Source organism: Elephas maximus, chromosome 7 (assembly GCF_024166365.1).
Source record: "Elephas maximus indicus isolate mEleMax1 chromosome 7, mEleMax1 primary haplotype, whole genome shotgun sequence".
Taxonomy (NCBI): domain Eukaryota; kingdom Metazoa; phylum Chordata; class Mammalia; order Proboscidea; family Elephantidae; genus Elephas; species Elephas maximus.
The window spans coordinates 62805108-62825884 of record NC_064825.1 but is presented as its reverse complement, the minus strand read 5'-3'; the positions used below and the strand labels follow the sequence as shown (position 1 = coordinate 62825884).

The 20777-nt window shown below is 37.5% G+C and overlaps 1 protein-coding gene and 1 pseudogene across 1 annotated transcript; both read right to left on the bottom strand.

Moving 5' to 3' along the window:
- Positions 1-390: 390 nt before the first annotated feature.
- LOC126080105 (olfactory receptor 10R2-like) lies at positions 391-1645 on the bottom strand (annotated as a pseudogene).
- Positions 1646-7917: 6272 nt separating this feature from the next.
- LOC126080104 (olfactory receptor 10T2-like) lies at positions 7918-8853 on the bottom strand. Its single transcript, XM_049891408.1, has one exon. It carries the CDS (start codon positions 8851-8853, stop codon positions 7918-7920), a length of 936 nt encoding a protein of 311 aa, XP_049747365.1.
- Positions 8854-20777: the final 11924 nt, after the last annotated feature.

Below are 20777 nucleotides of genomic sequence, written 5' to 3'. Positions count from 1 at the left end.
TTTTGGGGTCAATTTTGTCAGTTTACTTTTTTCCAGAAACTCAAGCAAAGTATTATCTTAAAATTCTTTTAATTTTTTTTCTTATATCTGTGCTTTATCCCTCTTTTTTGATTAAGTAAACTAGTAATATTTTTTCTTTCTTTTCCTTTTTCCCTCTCTCCCTTCCTTCTGTATTTCTCTTCCCCCCCATCCCTGTCTGTTTTATCCTTAGTATAATTTTCTTCCTTCCCCAAAGTCAGTTGATACTATGTAAATAACTATGCCCCCAAACATGTTTGGAAACATACCAGGAAATTAGATGATACTTTAAATGCTTTTTCACAATGTGATGATTTTTACTGGAAGTACTACATTTTCTCACTTATATTTATCAAAACTATGTACATTTTTTTAAAGGTTCAGGGCTCTTTTTTTTACACTCCGACTGATAAACTTATTTGCATTGCCTAGTACTTTCCTTAGGGCTATCTGCATTTCTTTGTTTCTTAGACTGTAAACGATAGGACTAAGCAGAGGTGTCAGCACTGCATGTCACAGCTGTCAGCATATCTTCAAGCACTGAGTCATTGTTCTTGGGCTTCAAATAGACAAAGCAAGCAAGTCCATAGTCTATGGACACCACAGTGAGGTAGGAGAAGCATATTGGGAAGGCCTTATACAGGTAGTCCCAATTTATGACGGGTTTGAGTTATGAGGCAGGAACTTATGACCATCTGTTTTCTTTTTTGTACATCTTACCATTAGTAATATGCACTACATACAATGTTGCAGCGCTTTATTTGCTGATGTTAATCTTCTCAGATGTTCACTCACAGATGTTCGAAGATCCAGTTTATAAAGATACTGATAATAAAGGGAAATAAAAATAAAAACTAAAAAAAAGAGATATTAGACTTATGTCAGAACTGACTTACGATAGAGCTGTCTGAACAGAATCCCATATTAAGTCAGGGACTACCTGTACCATCCCTTTGCAGAAGGCATCTTCACATCTATGGATACAGTGAAGGTACAGGAAATCATAGTCAAAATAAAGCTGTCCACTGATACAAAGGCACAGAGCACAAAATAACCATTCCATGAATAAAAGTGAAATCACAATGAAGGGAGGCCACGGGCAAGATGTCACAAAAAAAGTGTTGGATATTTTTGGAGTCACAAAAAATCAAGTTGAAAACTACGCTGATAATGCACAGAGATACCAGAAACCCAACCACAAAAGAGGCCATTATCAACTGAAAGCAAATCTTTAAATCATTAAGATGGGGTGGTGCAGTGGGTTCTGGATGGCAGTGTAAGAGTCATAGGTGTGGCAGCCATGAGGAAGCAGCTAGTGACTCCCAAGCCAAAAAAGACAAACATCCATGTGGTACACTCAGGAAGAAAAATCGTCTGGTTGACTAATGGCAAGTCCACCAATATTCAGGTGATGATTGCAAGGGTTTCTGAAAAGGACAGAATGCAGAAGAAGAAGTACATCCAGGTGTGAAGGTTCTGGCTGAGCCTGATGGCCAACATTATGGACACACTTGCAGTAGAGTGTCACAAGGGAGAGAAAAATCACCACAAAGAGAAGACCCTACAGGTCTGGGAAACTGGAAAATCCTAACAAAAGGAATGTGGTCAGTGCTTTATGGTTTCCCATCCTTCTGGTGGGCTCAGCAACTTTCTCCTGAAAGGTACAGAGCTGCATGGGATCAAGATTCTGAGATGATTGTAAATGTCCCTTCCATATTAATATCACCTGGCCTAATATCAAGGTTCCTGTGATGGTTAAGATTGTGTGTAAAGTGTGATATTGTAAACACCCCCATGATGGGATCTGCTGTGAGTAGCCAATCAGTTGAAAGGAAGTTTCCTTGGGAGTGTGGCCTGCATCCAATATAGGTGGACTTTCTGGCAAGGCTTGTGGGCTTTTGCTTGATCTGGATCCTGCAGCTGACTCCTGTTTGTCTGACCTCCGGTTCTTGGGACTTGAGCTAGTAGCTTACCTGCTGTCTTGCCTGCTGATCTTGGTATTCATTGCTCTTCATAGTCTGTGAGCCAGAACCTTCCTGTCTGACTTCCAGCCTTGGTTTCACTAGCCCCTGTGACTATGTGAATCAGGAGAAGCTCCAGCCTGACCCACAGACTTGGGATGTTCCAGCCTCTAAAACCACACGAACCATTTCCTTGATATAAATCTTTCTACATATATATTTACACACCTTACTGGTTTTGCTTCTCTAGAGAGCTCAGCCTAAGACGCTTTCTTACATTATCCACTCTGTGTGAGAGGACAGCATGAAAGCTGACTTGAGGGCATTTCATCTTCAGGCACTATTGTAGAGGAAAGTAAAGGAAGGCAGTAAAGAGACAGGTGTGATATGAGAGGTCAGAGACAGAAAGACAGAGAAACAAAAAGCTAGAAAAACTGTAGGATACCCAAAGGTAGAAAAACAAACGAGAAAATATATCTATAATTGAAGAGTTTTTGTGTTATGTATGAAATTTCTGAGTGAAGAATACAGGAGGATGCAATGTAGGTAGCATTTACAGAACATCTGAAATATGCTGGTCAATATGCTATGTGTCTGATAGAATTTTCATCTTTAATCATCCCAGGAACTCAGTGAGGCGCTTTTTAATCATGATGTTACAAACAATAAAGCCAAGGCACAGAAAGTGACTATCCAAGGCCAATGTACTAATAAAAAATATTGATTTAATGCTTATGATATATCAGGCAGTTTTAAGCACAGGAAATGCAAGTTAGAGTAAGATACATATAATCTCTTCTATCTCACTTAAGGATACACATAAAATCTCTCATTTTACAACTGTATCCCCAACTTGTGAATCTTGAAATAAATTTAAAGTGAGGAAATTTGGCTAATTTTTCATAAATTGGAGATTCATGAGTTTCATCCTTTTTTCTGGTTTGAATGGCTTCCCAGGTCCCCCTTCATATACGTGAAAAATGTATTTCCTTAGTTTTTTCCACAGTCTATTTCAGATCCCCAAAAGGAATGATAGTTGCTCTTATAAATCACAACTATATAATTATGGAATCAATGGTTACACGAAAAAAGGGGGAAACACACGAAGATCCAAATTGCCAATTGTTTACAGTGACGATGTTATAGTGAAATTTGATACCTACCAATTTACAATAAGATTATGGGGGAAGCTATGGGAATTGCAGAAAATATTCTTACACATTTCGTCTTACCCTTTTATGCCTAATAATTCTGATACAATGGTATCACTCAGCTGGCTTTGAGATTAGACCTGAAATCACAACAGAGTGTTTTGTGAAATTGGATTGGGAGTGAGCAGAGTTCAAATCTCAGTTATGCCTCTATTGCAAAGACATGGATCAGTAATTTAATCTCCCTGATAATCATTTTCATCCCCTGTAATATGGACACAAAAATACTTCCTTTTGAGGTTGTCATGGCCGTACATACAGACCAAGCAGATAGTAAGTGTTCAGTATTTGCTACTTCCTTTCCCATTTGCTAAAACATTTTTATAGATTGAAGTGTATCCCCCCCCAAAACATGTATCAACTTAGCTAGGCCGTGATTCTCAATATTGTGTGGTTGTCCACCAGTTTGTGTCCTGATGTGATTTTCCCATTTGTGTCCTGATGTGTTATAAATCCAACTTGTATGATGTTAATGAGGCGTGATTAGAGTTAGTTATGTGAATGAGGAAGGACTCAATCTATAGGATTAGGTTGTATCTTGAGTCAATATCTTTTGAGATATAAGAGAGAATTAAGCAGTGAGGAGAGGGACTTCATTATTATCAAGAATGAAGAGACAGGAGTGGAGCATGTCCTTTGAACCTGGTGTCGCTGCATTGAGAAGCTCCTAAACCATAGTAAGATTGATAACAAGGACCTTTCCTCAGAGACAAAAGAGAGAAAGCTTTCCCCTGAAGCTGGCATCCTGAATTTGGACTTCTAGACTCCTAGACCATGAGCGAATAAATTTCTCTTCAATAAAGCCATCCACTTGTAGCATTTCTGTTTTGGCAGCATTAGATAACTAAGACAAACATACATGTGGCATATAGCTAACTCTTCCTTAACAGAAGCTCAACAGTACTTGCCTCTAACAAGATGTCTGTAACACTGAGCCAGCCCTTTTCCTTCATTGACTAAGCAGAACATTCTCCCTGCACTTGGCTTTCCTCTAGAGTATGCAATACTACTCTGTGTTTTCAATTTTCCTAAGTTCCCCACATTGCTGTTGATGTGTGCCAACTATGCCAGAAATAGGAAAACAACAGCAGCATTTAATCTACATGCAATTGTGTTCCTAGTTCCTTCTATATCTTCTAACTGTCCATTAACGCTCACAGCTTCTTTGTTACTAGAGGGTAAAGCACAATGTTAATAGTAAATAGAAATAAAAAATAAAATTCCTACCTTACGCAAAGGAGGATCACCTTCCAATACTTTCATGGTGAAAAAATAAGTTGTATGAACAACTTAGAATCTCACAACCCATGCTTAGTTTTTTGCTATTCTTATAAAGTCCCTTAGGGATAAGTCTTTAAGTCATTTGAGTTCTTCAAATGCTGTGATGAGTTCACCCTGTGTCTGAAATTAAGAAGTCTCTTATGGAGGATAGGGCATTGCCTTCTCCGTTCTGTATGGCTGATTCTCAATTCCTTGTGGATTACAATGGGAGTTCCAGGCCCACCTGAGAACAATACCCCGTGCTGCTACTTCAAGTTTCTTCCTTTCCATTAGATTCTAGGAGGGCTGGTCTATGTAGACTTAGAACTCATCATAATATTCATAGATGATCTTTCCTATTTTGACATATCATTGTGACCTTTCAGTGAAGTTTGTTCTTATAATAAATAAAAGAATTAGACTTGTTAAAATACCTTTTAGCATGTGGATGATATTCTTAGGATATTTTACTTTCTATTCAATACCATTTAATTTATACTTCTGAAAATTTGCTAAGTCCCACAGGTCTCTTCTGACCTATACCCACAGGGCTAAAGATAGGGCCAATCATCTGTTAAACATGAAATTAGTTAGAAAAAGAGTGGAGAAAAGAAAATGAACAAACAGTATGATTAATAAGAAAAATAAAAGGTTTTATTTCCTCTAACATTTCCTCTCTTTATGCAAATTTCTGATCTCTATCATTCTTCTCCTTAAAGAGCTTTTTACTTTTCTTTCATGCAGGTCTATTGGTGACGATTTCCCTCCGTTTTTTGTTTTTATGAAGTGTATTTACTTCTTCTTGACTTGTGAAGGATAATTTACTTAATAAAGAATTCTAGGTTGCTGTTCTTTTATTTCAACACTTTAAATGTTTGACTCCACTTTCTTCTTGCCTGCATGGTTTGTGAAAAGAAGTCTGATATAATTCTTATTCTTTTCCCTTTATAGGTAAGTTGTTTTATTCTCTGGCACTTTCAATATTTTCTTTTTGTTTCTGGTTTTCTGCAGTTTAAATATGGCATGCTTAAGTGTTTTATTTATTTATTCATACTACTTACCCTGATTGGTGTTTTCTGAGATTTCTGATCTGTGGATTGGGTCTGTCATTATTTTTTGAAAATACCCATGCATTATTTATTTTAAAAGTTTTTATCTACTTCTTTTTCTATTTCACATCCTTCTGGTACTTTCATTATATGTATATTACACCTTTTGTAATAGTCTCACTCAAAAAAACCCATTGCTGTTGAGTTGATTCTGACTCATAGCGACCCTACAAGACAGAGTCTAACTGCCTCATAGGGTTTCCAGGGAGCCTCAGGTAAATTCAAACTACCGAACTTTATAGTCTCACAGTTCTTGGATATTCAGTTTTGTTGTTTTTCTTCTTCTTTTTTCTTTTTGCATTTCAGTTTGAGAAGTTTCTCTTGATATATCTTCAAGCTCATTGACTTTTTTGGGTCATGTCTAGTCTACTGATGATACCATCCATAGCATTTTTCGTTTCTGTTACAATGTTTTTGATTTCTAACATTTACTTTTGATTTCTTTTAGAGTTTCCATCTCTCTTCTCACATTACCCATCTGTTCTTGCATGTTGTACACTTTTTCCCTTAGAGTAATTAGTGTGTTAATCATATTTATTTTAAATTCGCCACCTGATAATTTCAAAATATCTGCTATATCTGAGACTGCTTCTGATGCTTACTTTGTCCCTTCAGACTGCATATTTTCATATCATTTAGCAAGCCTTGTCATTTTTTTTTGAAACCTGGACATGATGAATAGTACAATAGGAACTGAGGTAAATAGGCCTTTGAGTGAAGGTTTACGTTTATCTGGCTAGCAGTAGTGCCATGGTTATTGTTTGCTGTATCTGTAAGTGTCTTTGGCCTCAATTTCTGGTTGTGTCTTTATGTTTGTCTCCCCTATTGTCTCTGTTTCCCTATGTTGTGGCAAGACTGGGATCTGAAAAAAGATTAAGAGCCTGGTAGCTCCCAAGATATTTTACATTTTCTTCTGGAATCTTATCTCTACTCCACCCATCAACTTTTCACAGGATGCATTCTCTACCTCCTAATCTTAACTAATACATTGTTGTCCTAGAATAGTACCTTTTCTTCTCATCTCTACTGAAGAGATGTTACTAAATTCCCTTATTCTTCAGGCACCAGCATGAAATGTCAGCATTCTTCTAGCTCCTTACTATATTTCTAAATCATTAATTGGCCATCTTCATGCCAAAACTTTTCCTTCTTTGAGACTAATATTATGTAACTATGAAAAACTTTTCTCCCCAGAGCTCTATATAACCACCCAGTACTTCTCTTTTATTGAGGACTTTGCCACTAGGCTCTGTCTTTTTTGATATGCCAGTCCTGCAACAGTATAGGGAATATTACTCACCATTCAGATGTGCCATTAGACAACGTAACCTCAAAATACCTTGACCTCCTTATGTCATCTAATTTCTCCCACAGTATACTACAGAACCTCACTGCCATCGCCACAACCAGATCATAGTATTATATATACTTTCTGTCTCTAAGTGTTTCATAAATTATATGCTATTTATTTTTATCTATGCTATACACACCTTAGTTTAAATAGCATTTCAATTATTTGTTTCCTGAAGATTTGAACAAAATAAGTATGAAACCATCTAGCATAATGCTTTGGTAGTGGATGGGGAAAACAGCTCTTTGGCAGCTTTTTAATTTTTTTCCATGGAAATTGACATATTTATTAAAATGTCTATTTTGAGGGGGGAGGGGCTCAATTTCATCACTTAACTGTGTTCAGAAAGACAATCATTTCAATTGAATTTCCAAATTTGTTTGAATAGAGTCAAAGAAAGCATTCTCTTAAAATGTTTTAATTTTCTCTGTGTTGTAGTGATTTTTTCGGTCTTAATTCCTACTTTATGTGTTTGTGCTTTCTCCTTTTTTTATTGAGTGAACTAGTGATCTAAAACCTGTTGCCATTGAGTCGATTCTGACTTACAGTGACCCTATCAGACAGAGTAGAACTGCCCCATAGGGCTTCCAAGGAGTGGCTGATGGATTTGAACTGCTGACCTTTTGGTTAGCAGCCGAGCCCTTAACCACTGTGCCACTATTTATTATTTATTCTCCCTCCCTTACTCAACCTTGTCTTCCCACCTTTTTCCATCCCTACTCCTTTCTCTCTCTCTTTTCCTTCTTAGTATAATTTTGAATTTCCCCAAATACAACAGCTCTTTTGCAAATATTGGGTTCCAAAATATGTTTTGATATATTTACTACTTACATATGTGTATACATACATAGAGATATATAATAAAACATTTAAAAACATATTAACTCTGCATCCAGTTTAATTGTCCACACAAATTTATGATTTTTATTGGATATACTCCACTTCTCACTTACATTTATCAAAACTATGTACATTTCTTCAAGGTTCAAAGTTCTTTTATTTACACTCTAAGTGATAAAACTTTTTGCATTGCCTACTACTTTCCTTAGGGCTATCTGCATTTCTTTGTTTCTTAGACTGTAAACAATGGGATTTAGCAGAGGAGTCAGCACTGTATATGTCAGAGCCATCAGTGTATCTTCATTAAAAGAGTCATTATTCTTGGGCCTCAAATAGAAAAAGCATGCAAATTCATAGTGTATAGACACCACAGTGAGGTGGGAGGAGCAAGTTGAAAAGGCTTTATACCTTCCCTTTGCAGAGGTCATCTTTACAACTATGGACAGAATTAAGACGTAGGAAATCATAATTAAAATAAAGCTACCCACCAGCACAAAGGCACTAAATGCAAGAAGAATCATTTTTTGAAGGAAGGTATAATCACAAGCAAGGGAGACCACAGGTGTGATGTCACAAAAAAAGTGCCGGATGGTTTTAGAATCACAAAAAGACAAGGTGAATACTATGCTGACAATGCACAGAGAAACCAGAATCCCAACCACAAAAGAGGCCATCATCATCTGGAAGCAGATCTTTGGGGTCATCAGGATAGAATAGTGCAGTGGGTGGTGGATGGCACTGTAGTGGTCATAGGACATGGCAGCTAAGATAAAACAGTTATTGGTTCCCAATCCAAAAAAGAAGAATATCTGTGTGGCACACTCAGGGAGAGAAACCATCTTGGTCTCCAACAGCAAGTCCACAAGCATGCGGGGAATGATTACCATAGAGGTACAGGTTTCTGAAAAGGACAGGCCATACAGGAAAAAGTACATGGGAGTGTGAAAGTTGTGACTGCGTTTGATGGCCACCATGATGGACACATTTGCAGCTAGGATGGTCACATGGGAGAAGAAAACCACCACAAAGAGGAGTTGCTGTAGGTCTGGGAAACTGGAAAATCCCCATAGAAGGAATGTGTTCATTGTTGTATGATTCCCCATCCTCTTGGTGGGCTCAGGAATTTTTTCCACAATTTCAAAGGCACTCTGAGATGACTATAAAAATTTCTTCTGCACTCATGTCACTTGTCCTAATATCAAGGGCTCCCAGGCAAGGGAAAGAAAACTCTTAATAAGGTAGCTTTAGATGAGTGAGCTAAGTGTACCTAGCTGACATCAAGGTAAAGAGTCTGAGGGATGAGGAGAAAGTTCTAGTAGAAGAAAATGTATGAATGTTGTAGATTGGGCACAAGTATAATTCTTGAAGCCCACTCACCTCAGCACCCCTTTCTTTCCTCTGCAGTCAGAATCTTCAGGAAAGAGGAAAAATATGAAGAAAAAAAGTGTTTATGCTCTCACCTACGGGACTATGTGACTAACATCTGTGAAATGTTTATGCGTGACCTAAAGGTAGCCTGGAATATAGAAAGCCTAAGCAATGCTGATTGAATCTGTAAAAACAATTCCTTTATTTCCCAAAATGCTGGAGGGTTAAGGGAAATTTTTAAATGACTTCTAACCTTTCTTTGAAAGAAATCCTGTCTTTAGAGATGTTCCCCAGAATGCAGAAGGTGCTTGGCTGACAGTTTTTCTAATTTGTAAACCTGATAAATGAATTTATCATATTAAAATTTATAGCAATTTTCTAATCGCAATGCTAAGTTAAGACTTGAGATGTCCAATAACAGTGTCCCAACCAGGTATATCTTGGAGTCAAAATGATTATGAAGAGGCTACTTCAAACCAGGATGGCATTTTTTTTTCATGATATCCTGATCAATTCTTGTGTTTTCTCCAAAATGTGCAGAATACTTTCTAAATGCTATAGTGGCCAAAAAAAAAAAAAGGGCTGCTTTGCAATATAGCCCTGATAAAATTATTTCAAGTTCGAAAGGTCATTGTTCCAAGTCATATTTTATTTACACCCTTTCTTGAAATATTCACTCTGTGTGGTAGAGGACAGCATTAAAGTGACTTAAGCATTTCCCATACAATTTGGTTTTCAGCTCAGGTACATCTGTAAGTTAAAGGAAAGGAAAATAGTGAGGAAACAGAGGTGTGAGATCAGTGGTAGGGGAAAGACAGGGAGAGAAACACTGCAAAGCATTCTGTATGATCCACAGGGCTAGAAGAACAAAGAAAATATACCTTTAGTTGATGAATTTCTGTGTTTTTTATGCACTGAATTTCTGAGCACAGAATATAGGAGGTAGCAATTGAGGTAAACAACATTTCCTCAGTATCTAAAACGTGGTGGACAAGATACTCAATGTTTGGTAGAATTACTTCATTAAATTCTCCAACAACACCATGAGGTGCTTTAATCCTAAAGTTAGAAAAGATTAAATTAAGGCATGGAATAGGTGACTATCCACAGCCAATATATTACTAAACAAGTATTGACTTAATGCCTGTTATGTGTCTGGCATTTTTAAGCACGGGAAATATAAGGTGGGTGACACACATATAATCTTTCCCATCTCAGATAGAGAAATAGGCCACAAAGAGAATTTTTTAGAAATTTAGGTGAGAGTGAGTACCTGGGTAACTACTTTAGATTGCATAGTGCTTTCTGTAGAAGCAACACTCAGCAGCAATTGAAATTCCAGTAAATGGCCAAACATCAAGGAGAAAAGCATTCCATGCTCAGGTAACACCTAGTGCAAAAACCCTTAGTGTGGCCCAGCTACCACCCTGGCAGGGAACACAACAGAGTCCCTAACGAAGCAGGAGAAAAGTGCAGTGCAGAACTCAAATTCTAGCAAAAAGACCAGGCTTAATGGTCTGACTGAGACTGGAGGGATCCCAGAAGACATGGCCCCGGGACTCTCTGTTAGCCCAAAACTAAAACGATTCCTGAAGCCAGCTCTTCAGACAAAGATTAGACTGGACTATAAGACATAAAATGACACTTGTGAAGAGTGTGCTTCTTAGCTTAAGTAGATACATGAGACTAAATGGGCAACTCCTGTCCTGAGGGAGATGAGAGAGCAGAAAGGGACAGGAGCTGGTTGAATGGACACAGGAAATACATGGTGTTCTGTCACATTAGAGGGAGAGCAACCAGGGTCACATAACAATTTTTGTATGAGAAACTAACTTGAACTGTAAACTTTCACTTAAAGCACAATAAAAAAAAATAAAAAACCCTTACTGTGAATGAGCTTGATGTGTTCCAGCAATAGAAAGTAAGCCAATGTATCCAGAACACCTCTCATGTATCCTCTTCAACACCTTTGCAGATAAATGTTAGTTATTTCTGACCATGTTTGAGACAAGGCAACTATTGGTTGATTAGAGTTACTTAATTTGTCAAGGTGATAAAATTGGTCAGAAAAGGAGCTGGTATTCACACCTAGGCAGAGTGACGTTGGAGACGACCCTCTTGACTACTATATAAACCTGCCTTTCCACTTTTAAGTGCACTAAGTGGCATTATGGTCTTACCTGTCCAGTTACATCTCCTGTCACCAACCTCCATTATATGTACAACATATCACTCCTGTCCACGTGACACGACCTTTGAGCTCTTCTATTTTGCGCACATTGTTTTTTCTAACTTTCAATGTTCTTCCTGCTCTTCTCTGCTTCATAAATTGCAGTTTTTGTTTCAAACACAATTCAAATCTCACTTCCTTAGGAAGACTTCCTCAATCATTCCGATAGATTTAATAATTTTCCTCCTGTGTTTACAACTGGTTGTATTATGATGACATTTCTACATGTTTGACTCCTGTGTAATAAGAGCAGAGGCCTATTTTACAACTGTGTGTCCCCAACTTGCAGCCTAAGATTGGTAAATATATGTGTTTACATCAGGAGATTTCAATGAGTAAATGGGTTGCCATTTCCCCAGGAAGCCTCATATGATTTTTCTTTTTTTAGGTTCACTGACTATTTCTTCCCAACACTATTGCTTGTTGGATTTATTTATTTGGACAGGTACCAAAGATAGATGGCTTCCTCCCTCAATAGATTTTATGACTCATGAAGGCATAGCCATGTCACCTAGTAAAGTAACATTTACAAATCAATGTTTAATATATGCTTGCCTAGTTGAATAAATTGTGGTGCCTCCCTCTTAAAAGAAAGCCCCACGAAATTCTAGGAGCGGTTATATTGGAGCATAGCAGAAAAGAATTATTATTTTCTTAATTCTAGACAGTACACTTGATTTACTGAGGTATCAAATCATACTTAACTGACATACTGCTTCTCCACCAGCAGGCACATTGGAATCGCCTAGGGAACCTTCACGAAAGTTATTCATCCCCACTCACACCCAAACCAAGTTTCTGGTAGGCCTTTCTAAGAGAAGAAAATTAAAATCTTTAAAAGAAGGTGGCATGCATAGTCTTAAAACCCCTCACTGTGATTCTATTTCTGTTTTCATTTGTATTCATCTTAAATACCATGTTTCTCATAATACTCAAGGGAGGTAAGGATTGAGAATATGTCAGTGTGACATCTCATTACCCCAGTGACCCTTGCAGACCATGAAAAGCAGGAATTGAAGAGCATGTTTCTTGGCCCAGCATTTGGTAATATATTAACTGCCTTTGGTTCAAACCACTTGTACAGACTCAACAGGACATAACAGATTTCTATCCCTGAAACTCCTGTCCAGTGTTTGTCAAGCCCCATCCTTGCACTTAGAATGCCTGATTCTTTGAGATAGTAAGACTTACTGGAGTTTTGGGCTGCTTTTGGATTTTAGGCTATCTTGTAGACTCTCTTGTCCTATCCCCATATCAAAACTCTTGACAATGGACACTAATCTGCCTTCTAAGATGTACATCAAATTATAGCCACACTGGGGAGGGTTGGGTCCACCATGTCACTTATCCTTCCTCTCCAGAATGAATGGGAGGTTTTTTCTGGCTGCTAACCTTAATTCCTGCTTAAGGGACAATTTTTAAAGGTAGAAAAAAGGCGAATATTTATCACTAAGTGCATTTAACTTTCTTTCAACCCAATCAGTATAAAAGTGAGTGTTGACGCATCTTTCTCCGTTGTTTTCTACACTGTTTGGAAAAGGTTTTAAAATTTCTGGAAAATAAAGGGGTATGTTTTATTGAGTTGCAGGTATGAATTATGATTAGACCATTTGAACAAGGTTACATATTTCATAAGCTTATGAGGTCCATGCTTTTGTTGGTTGTAAATGGCTACCTGGGTTCCCTTCATATATGTGAATAACTCAATTTCCCTAGTTATTTCCATGAGGCTATTTCAGATCCCTGAAAGGAATGATTGCTGCTCTTATACATCACAACTGCATAATTATGAAATCTAGTGGTCACACTGACCAAACGTAATAAAAGATTGGGGGGAGACAAAGATACAGATTGTTAGTGATTTATTGTGACAATTTTATAGTGAAATCGGATGGCTACAAATTTATGATCAGGTTATGAGTGAAACTATGGAAGTTGCAGAAGAAATTCATACTTTAAAAAAATTTTTTTTTCACCCTTTCTGCTCATTTCTATTGATGCAATGATATTACCCAGATAGACTTAAAATTGTTGTTGTTGCTGTTAGGTGCCATGGAGTTGATTTCAACTCATAGTGACCCTACATGACAGAATAGAACTGCCTGCATAGGGTTGCCTAGGCTGTAATTCTTACAGGATCAAATCACCAGGTCTTTGTCTTGTGAAGCCACTGGTGGGCTCATACTGCAGACCTTTTAGTTAACAGTTGAGTGCTTGCTTAACCATTGCACCACCAGAGCTCCTTAGATTTAAGATTCCACAGGGTAAATAGAAATATTAAAATAAAATTCTCACCTTGTGCCAAAGGAGAATGACCTTCATATCTCTTAAAATCATGAAAAAATTAAGCTGTAGGATGAACTTAGAGCCTCACAACTCACACAGTTTTCTGCAATTCTTATAATGTAACTTAAGGAAGTTTTTAAGCCATTCGTGCCCTTTGAATGACTGTGATGAGTCCACCCTATGTCTAGAATTATGAAGTCTCTTACGGAAGATAGGGTATTGTCTTTTCCATTCCATATGTCTGGAGCTCAGTTCCTTGTGGATTACAATGAGAGTTTTGAGGCCCCCTGAGATCATTAACCCTTGACACTATTTTGAGTTTCTTACTTCCCATTAGATACCTGGAAGATTATTTTCTGTGGACCTCGGCATCACTGATGTCCACAAAAGATTGATTTTATTCTGACATGCCATCATGATTCTTCAGTGAAGTTTATTTTTATTCTTCTGAACAAGAGCTCGAGAAATTGAAATTTAACTTGTTAAAAAACATTTTGGAATGTGGATGATTCCCTCATGTATATTTTACTTTGTACTCAATTCCATTTTTTTGAATACTTCTGAAAATTTGCCAGGTCCCACAGGTCTCTTCTTCTCTATCCCAGGGCTAAAGATAGGACCTAAAGTGGCTAGACATACAAGGCTGTGGCCCAGAGAATCAGTAAGAAGAAGAATAGAACAAAGAAAAGGAACACACAGTATGATTGCTGTAGTGTTTTCTGATGAGGCAACTCTTCTGTAGTAGGCCTTGCTCAAGAGGCAAATCTACTTTAACCCAAATCTCCAGTTATTGCACTGTCTTCTTAATTTTTTCAAACATATTATCCAACTAAAAGAATCTTACTGTGAGTTCCGTATATCCACTAAATAGATTGTTCTGGTTATATATGCTTGTGTAGTAAACCTCCCCACCCTTAGTGGCTTTAAATAATACAATATTTATTAGACAGGGCTTAGTAGGTACAACAGGAGTTATCAAAAATTTTGTTCACTAACGTGTCTGGTTGCTGATGCTGGCTGTTGTCTGGGACCACTGTGTGTGGACAAGGTAGTTGGATTACAAAGGCAAGCATCACAGAAGAGCAAGGCAGATGCTACATCACCCCTTGTTCCCTACCTCTCTTGCACGGCAATCTATTCGCTGAGGCACCTGCAAAGTTCTGCACAAGTTCTGGAAGACAGAAAAAGTTAGTTCATTTTAACAAAATTTTTAGGGAACGTTTACATCTCTTTGGGAGTACATGTCAAAGAGTTCCTTTATTTAACTTCTTTCTTTCTTTTTGCATTGAGTCTTCTTTTATAATTTTCTTCCACAACACACCAATCAGCCCAGTTGAGTTTCCAGTTGGGGTCAGAGACCAAATAAGGCTAGTAGGTGGTCAAATATTGAATTGGAATTTAAAAAAATTAAATACACAACTTTTTTTTTTGTTTGCTTATTTACTTGACATGAGATACAAGTAAATAAAAAAAAGTGTGGTATATTTTATTCAAATAAAAATGTGAAAAAAATAAAGATCTTAAATTATAGTCAAACATTCTATTCAAATCACAATTACTACTTTCTCATTATTAAGGCAATATGTATTGTAGGCTCAATGTAAGGATTAATTTGGGTAATACAATTATGATTTTAAGATGATAATTCAGAAGATGGTCAGAGAGGAGGCAAACAGGGCAAGTCTCCTGGATGTGGGGTACCTGCTGGGTCCCAGGCATCAGGCACTGTGACAGGTGAGGAATGAACAATGGATTTCTCTTTTCTCTCTCTTCACATCTCTCTTCCCTTCCTCCATTTCTCTCTCCTTCCTTCCTTGTTTCCTTTCTTCCAACTCCATCACCACCTACCTTCTTTCTTTCCTGCTTTCCTATTCCTGAGAATATCACAGTGTGGTAGGAACACAGATATGGAAACAACATCATGCCACAAGAAGTGAGAAACCGATGTGCCAGGCAAAGTAAGTGCTAGATGAGGAGAAAATCAATGACAGTGAAGTTATGAATTATGGCCACCATTTCACCCTTGAACCATTGTAAAAATTTGTTTTTGTGCATGAAAAGGTATAACTATAGCTACTGACTGTTCTTATCCACTTCAGCATTGGCATTTACTCCTCCAAGGAAGCCAAGGAAAATCTTCAATTTCAGTTATTCTTTGTAGAAGTCCTACCTCTCTCCAGAGCCAGCTGAGCTTCAGTTTTATTTAGATATTTCCTTCACTTGTCATTATAGGTCATCTGGCTTTTTTTAATTATTGGAAAAAAATTATACTTTTTTTCAAAGATAAGCCTTATACTCAATTTTTTTTTTTTTTAATGAAATCATTTTCTGTTATTCTAATAATGTAATATTGTGGCTTGGAAAGCATCATTGGCTACAACTTAAAATCTGTTTTATTTTTTCTGAAGTTCAACATTTTCACTTAAATACAACACACTTTAGAAGCTGACAGAAATATTGCACAAGACGCACAATAAAGGAAAACTTTTACTTTAATGCAAAAGATATTTTAAAAGGATGATGCTGAAGATTTGCTTCAAAAGCAATATGAGCTACTTTATACATAAATTTAAGAAATTAAATATCACAGTGTGACTAAAGATTCCTTCTTAGTTCTGGGTAATTACTCTGAGTATCACACCTTGATTCAGATGTAAAAAACTTGCATATGGTTCAAAATTGAGCCTCAAAAGAATTATTGCTGTTGTTAGGTGACTTCAAGTAAGTTCAGACTGACTCATAGTGATCCTATGTACAACAGAAGGAAATACTGCGAGGTAGAGCGACATTCTCACAATCATTGCTCTTGGAGCCCATTGTTGCAGCCAGAGTGTCAATCCAGCTCATTGAGGACCTCTGTCTTTTTTGCTGACCCTCTACTTTACCATGCGTGATGTCCTTCTCCAGGGACTGGTCCCTCCTAGTAACATGTCCTAAGTATGTGAGACAAAGTCTTGCCATCCTCACTTCTAAGAATCATTCCGGCTGTACTTCTTTCAGGCAGATTCGTTCATTCTTCTGGCAGTTCATTGTATATTCAATATTCTTTGTCAATAACACAATTCAAAGGCATGAATTCTTCTTTGGTCTTCCTTATTCACTGTCCAGCTTTCCCATGCATATGAGGCGACTGAAATTATCATGGCTTGGATCAGGCGCACCTCAGTCCTCAAAGTAACATCTTAGCTTTTCCACACTTTAAAGGCGTCTTTTGCAGCAGATTTGCCCCACACAATATGTTGTTTGATTTCTTGACTGCTGCTTCCACTAGCATTGATTGTGTATCCAAGTAAAATTGTTGAAAACTTCAGTCTTTTCTCCTTTTATCATAACATTACTTACTGGTCCAGTTGTGAGAATTTTTGTTTTCTTTATGTTGAGGTATAATCCATACTGGAGTCTGTAGTCTTTGCTGTTCATCAGTAAGTGCTTCAAGTCCTCTTTGCTTTCAACAAGCGAGGTTGTGTCATCTGCATATCGCAGGTTGTTAATGAATCTTCCAGTCCTGATGCTGTGTTCTTCTTCATATAGCCCAGCTTCTCAGACTATTTGCTCAGCATAGAGATTGAATAAGTATGCTGAAAGGATACAACCCTGGTGCACATCCTTCCTGATTATAAACCATGTCGTATCCCCTTGTTCTGTTCAAATGACTGCCTCTTGGTCTATGTATAGATTTCACATGAGCACAGTTAAGTGTTCTAGAATTCCAATTCTTTGCAATGTCATCCACAATTTGTTATGATCCACACAGTTGAGTACCTTTGCAATAAAACACAGGTAAACATCTTTCTGGTATTCTCTGCTTTCAGCCAAGACTCATCTGACATCAGCAGTGATATTTCTTGTTCCATGCCCTCTGCTGAATCTGGCTTGAATTTCTGGCATTTCCCTGTTGATGTGCTACTGTGACCATTTTTTAATGATCTTCAGCAAAATGTTACTTGTGTGTGATATTAATGATATTATTCTATAATTTCCACATGTTATTAGCTCACCTTTCTTTGGAATAGGCACACATATGGATCTCTTCCATTCAGTTGGCCAGGAAGTTGCCTTCCAATTCTCTTGACATAGATGAATGAGTGTTTCCCATGTTGTATGTATATGTTTGTTGAAAAATCTCAATGGGTATTCTCTCTGTGGTAGGATGGATCACTTTTGTGTGGCCTTTCTAGCCATAGTCTTATAACTCCCATCCAGGTGATTGGGTTGGACTGTATGATAGAGTAATTGTAGCCTACCAAAGGAACCGGTCAGTTTTGCCATTCCACTGGGCTGGAAAATGAGCCCTCCCAGAAGTGGGAAAGAAGGGTCCCTGATTACCACCAAGGAAGGAGAGATCGGCAGTCAAGACCCAGCAGCAGAGATCTTGCTGCAGGAAACAGCAACTTGGGCTTCCTGGCCCACAGAGAGAGAAAGTTGAATGCCTTCAGGCAGAAGCCTAGGGCCAGGGAGAGGCGTGGCTGTGAGCACAGTTGGGAAGTGGCTGTCCTGATGGAAGAATTGTATTCTTGAGTGTTCCTAAGCCTGAATTGTAACCTGTTATTTCTCTAATAAATCCCACAATTGTGATTATGGTCTGTGAGTTCTGTGTGGCCACTGCATTGAATTATCAAACCCAGTACAGAGTGCTGTGGGAGGGATGGTTGGTGTCGAAATTGGTAAAGATGGCAGAGAAAGGAGGCATGTCTGACCTCTACCTCATAGGAGTCAGCCTTGGGCTGCTGATATTCATTCTTCTTCCCCTTGTGAAGTCAGAGGAGGTCAGACACTGTCCCCATGCCACTTTTATGCTGTCAATTCCTGGAGCCTTGTTTTTTGCCAATGCCTTCAGTGCAGCTTGGAGTTCTTCCTTCAATACCATCAGTTGTTAATCACAAGCTACCTCCTGAAATGGCTGAATATCAGCCGACTATTTTTGGTATAGTGACTCTGTGTATTTATCCCATCTTCTTTTGATGCTTGGTGCACTATTCAATATTTTGCCCGTAGAATCCTTCAATATTGCAACTTGAGAGATGAACTTTCTCTTCAGCTCTCTCAGCTCGAGAAGGCCGAGCATGTACTTCCCTTTTGGTTTTCTAACTCCAGGTCTCAAAAGAATTATTTTTTTCCTAAGAATTAATCAATTGAAAAACTTAAAAAAAATTATGGGAATACAAAGGATTTAACATTTAACAGGGCAGGGGCATTTGGGAATATACAAAGATTAAGTTTGTGAGATTTGAGGTCTAAAACTTTCAATCACACTTTTAATTCTACATTGAAAAAACACTGAAGCCTTAAGACTAAATAGGTGTGTCACCACCTATAGTCCCTGGAGCCAAGACTCAAGTCTCAAGTGTAAGCCCTTAGATGACCTCCCACTGCCTGCTTTTATTATAGCACAACAGCATGTTTTCTCTCTTCTCATTCTCCTTTCTTTGCTAGGCTTTCCTCTCAAGATATTTTACTTTGCTTTCTGGAATCCTCCCTCGACTTCACTCATCAACTTTTTACAAAGTACATTCTCTACCTCCTTATCTTAACTGAAACCTGGTTGTCCAAGAAGAGAACTTCTTCTTAGCATTTTTGAAGAGAAGTTATTCATTTCCCATATCCTGAGGCACCAGGACAGAATGATAAAATTCTCCTAGCTCCTTACTATATTTCAAAATCATTAATTTGCCACCTTCATAACAAAACTTTTCCTTCTTTGAGACCAATATTATCCAGCTATGGAAAAAAAAAAAAAAAAAAGGAAAGCATATATTATTCTCCCGAGTCCTTATGACCACATGATTACTTCTCCTTATTTATTGGGGATTTTGCCATTAGGCTCAACAGCATAGTTAGCATCACTCATCATGTAGATTTACAGTTCATTAGACAATGCTATCTCAAAATGTCTTGCCTTTCTTACACCATCTGACTTGTCCCACAATCCACTGTAGAACTTCACTACCATGGTAACAAAATATAAAGCATTTTCCATCTCTGCAAGTTATAATTTAGAAGCAACTTATATTTTCCTATGCTCTAACTCAGTTTAAGTACCATTAAAATTACAAGCAGTCCCCGACTTATGACAGGGATCCGTTCCAAAGACTTCATCATAAGTTGGTTCTGACATAAGTAGAATATCTCTCTCTCTTTTTCTTTATTATTAATATTTTTTTTAGTTTTCATCATTACTGCCTTCTATTATCTTTATAAACTTGATCTTTATTTGCCTTTGGTGGTTGGAAACATTAAAAATAAACTTACAGATATATTTAATACATATGTACATAAAAATATACAAATCATAAAAATTTACTCTGACGATGATACATAAAAAAAAAAAGATACATACATACATAAAAAAACACACAAATCACAAAAATTTACTCTGACAATGAAGAAGAGTGGAAGGTGTTGGCATTATGTCAGTTGCTCTAATAACTCCATTGTGGAAGTTTCTGGATCATCTAGATTATCCCTGGGAATGGGGATGGAGTTTCTAGTCAGAATATTAATGAGAGTTGTCTGTGTGGTGTTTTTCTTTTTTTCTTCATATATTTTGAGGCAACATCTCACTGCTTCCCAAATCTGCCTTTCAACTTTAGTAAAGAGATTAGGAGTTTGAGTCTATGTTTTCAAGCAACCGAAGCTTCTGATTTAGTTTAGAAAAAACTCCAACTAATTCTTTCACCGTAAAACTTTTTTGATAACTTTTCTCCTTCCTCTTCTTCGTTATTTCTTTCTTCCTCAAAATCCGTTAAGTCCTGATCTATCAATTCCTTTTCTTCATGATCTATGAGCTGCTCTACATTGGAAGTATTAAGTTCTAACTTCAGCCTTCTTGCCATTTGGGCAATTTTCCCACTGATCTCTTCCATAATATTATCCTGATCAAATGCTTGGAGCATGTTCACTTAACTCAGCAATTTTTTCCATATCTCCTGCATACATTTTCCAGTAACTTCCTCACAGAAAGATGCAATGTTCCAGGTACACTGTTGGTTGTGTGGTTTGTCATAACTAGAACGTGTCCTAAGTTGGGGGCTACCTGTACGTGTTTCTTGAAGATTTGAGTGAATTTCAGTAAGATCTGCAAAAGGTGGAGTCCATGTAGATGAGAAACTCAAATATTTTCCACTAATAGAGAGCGATAGAAAA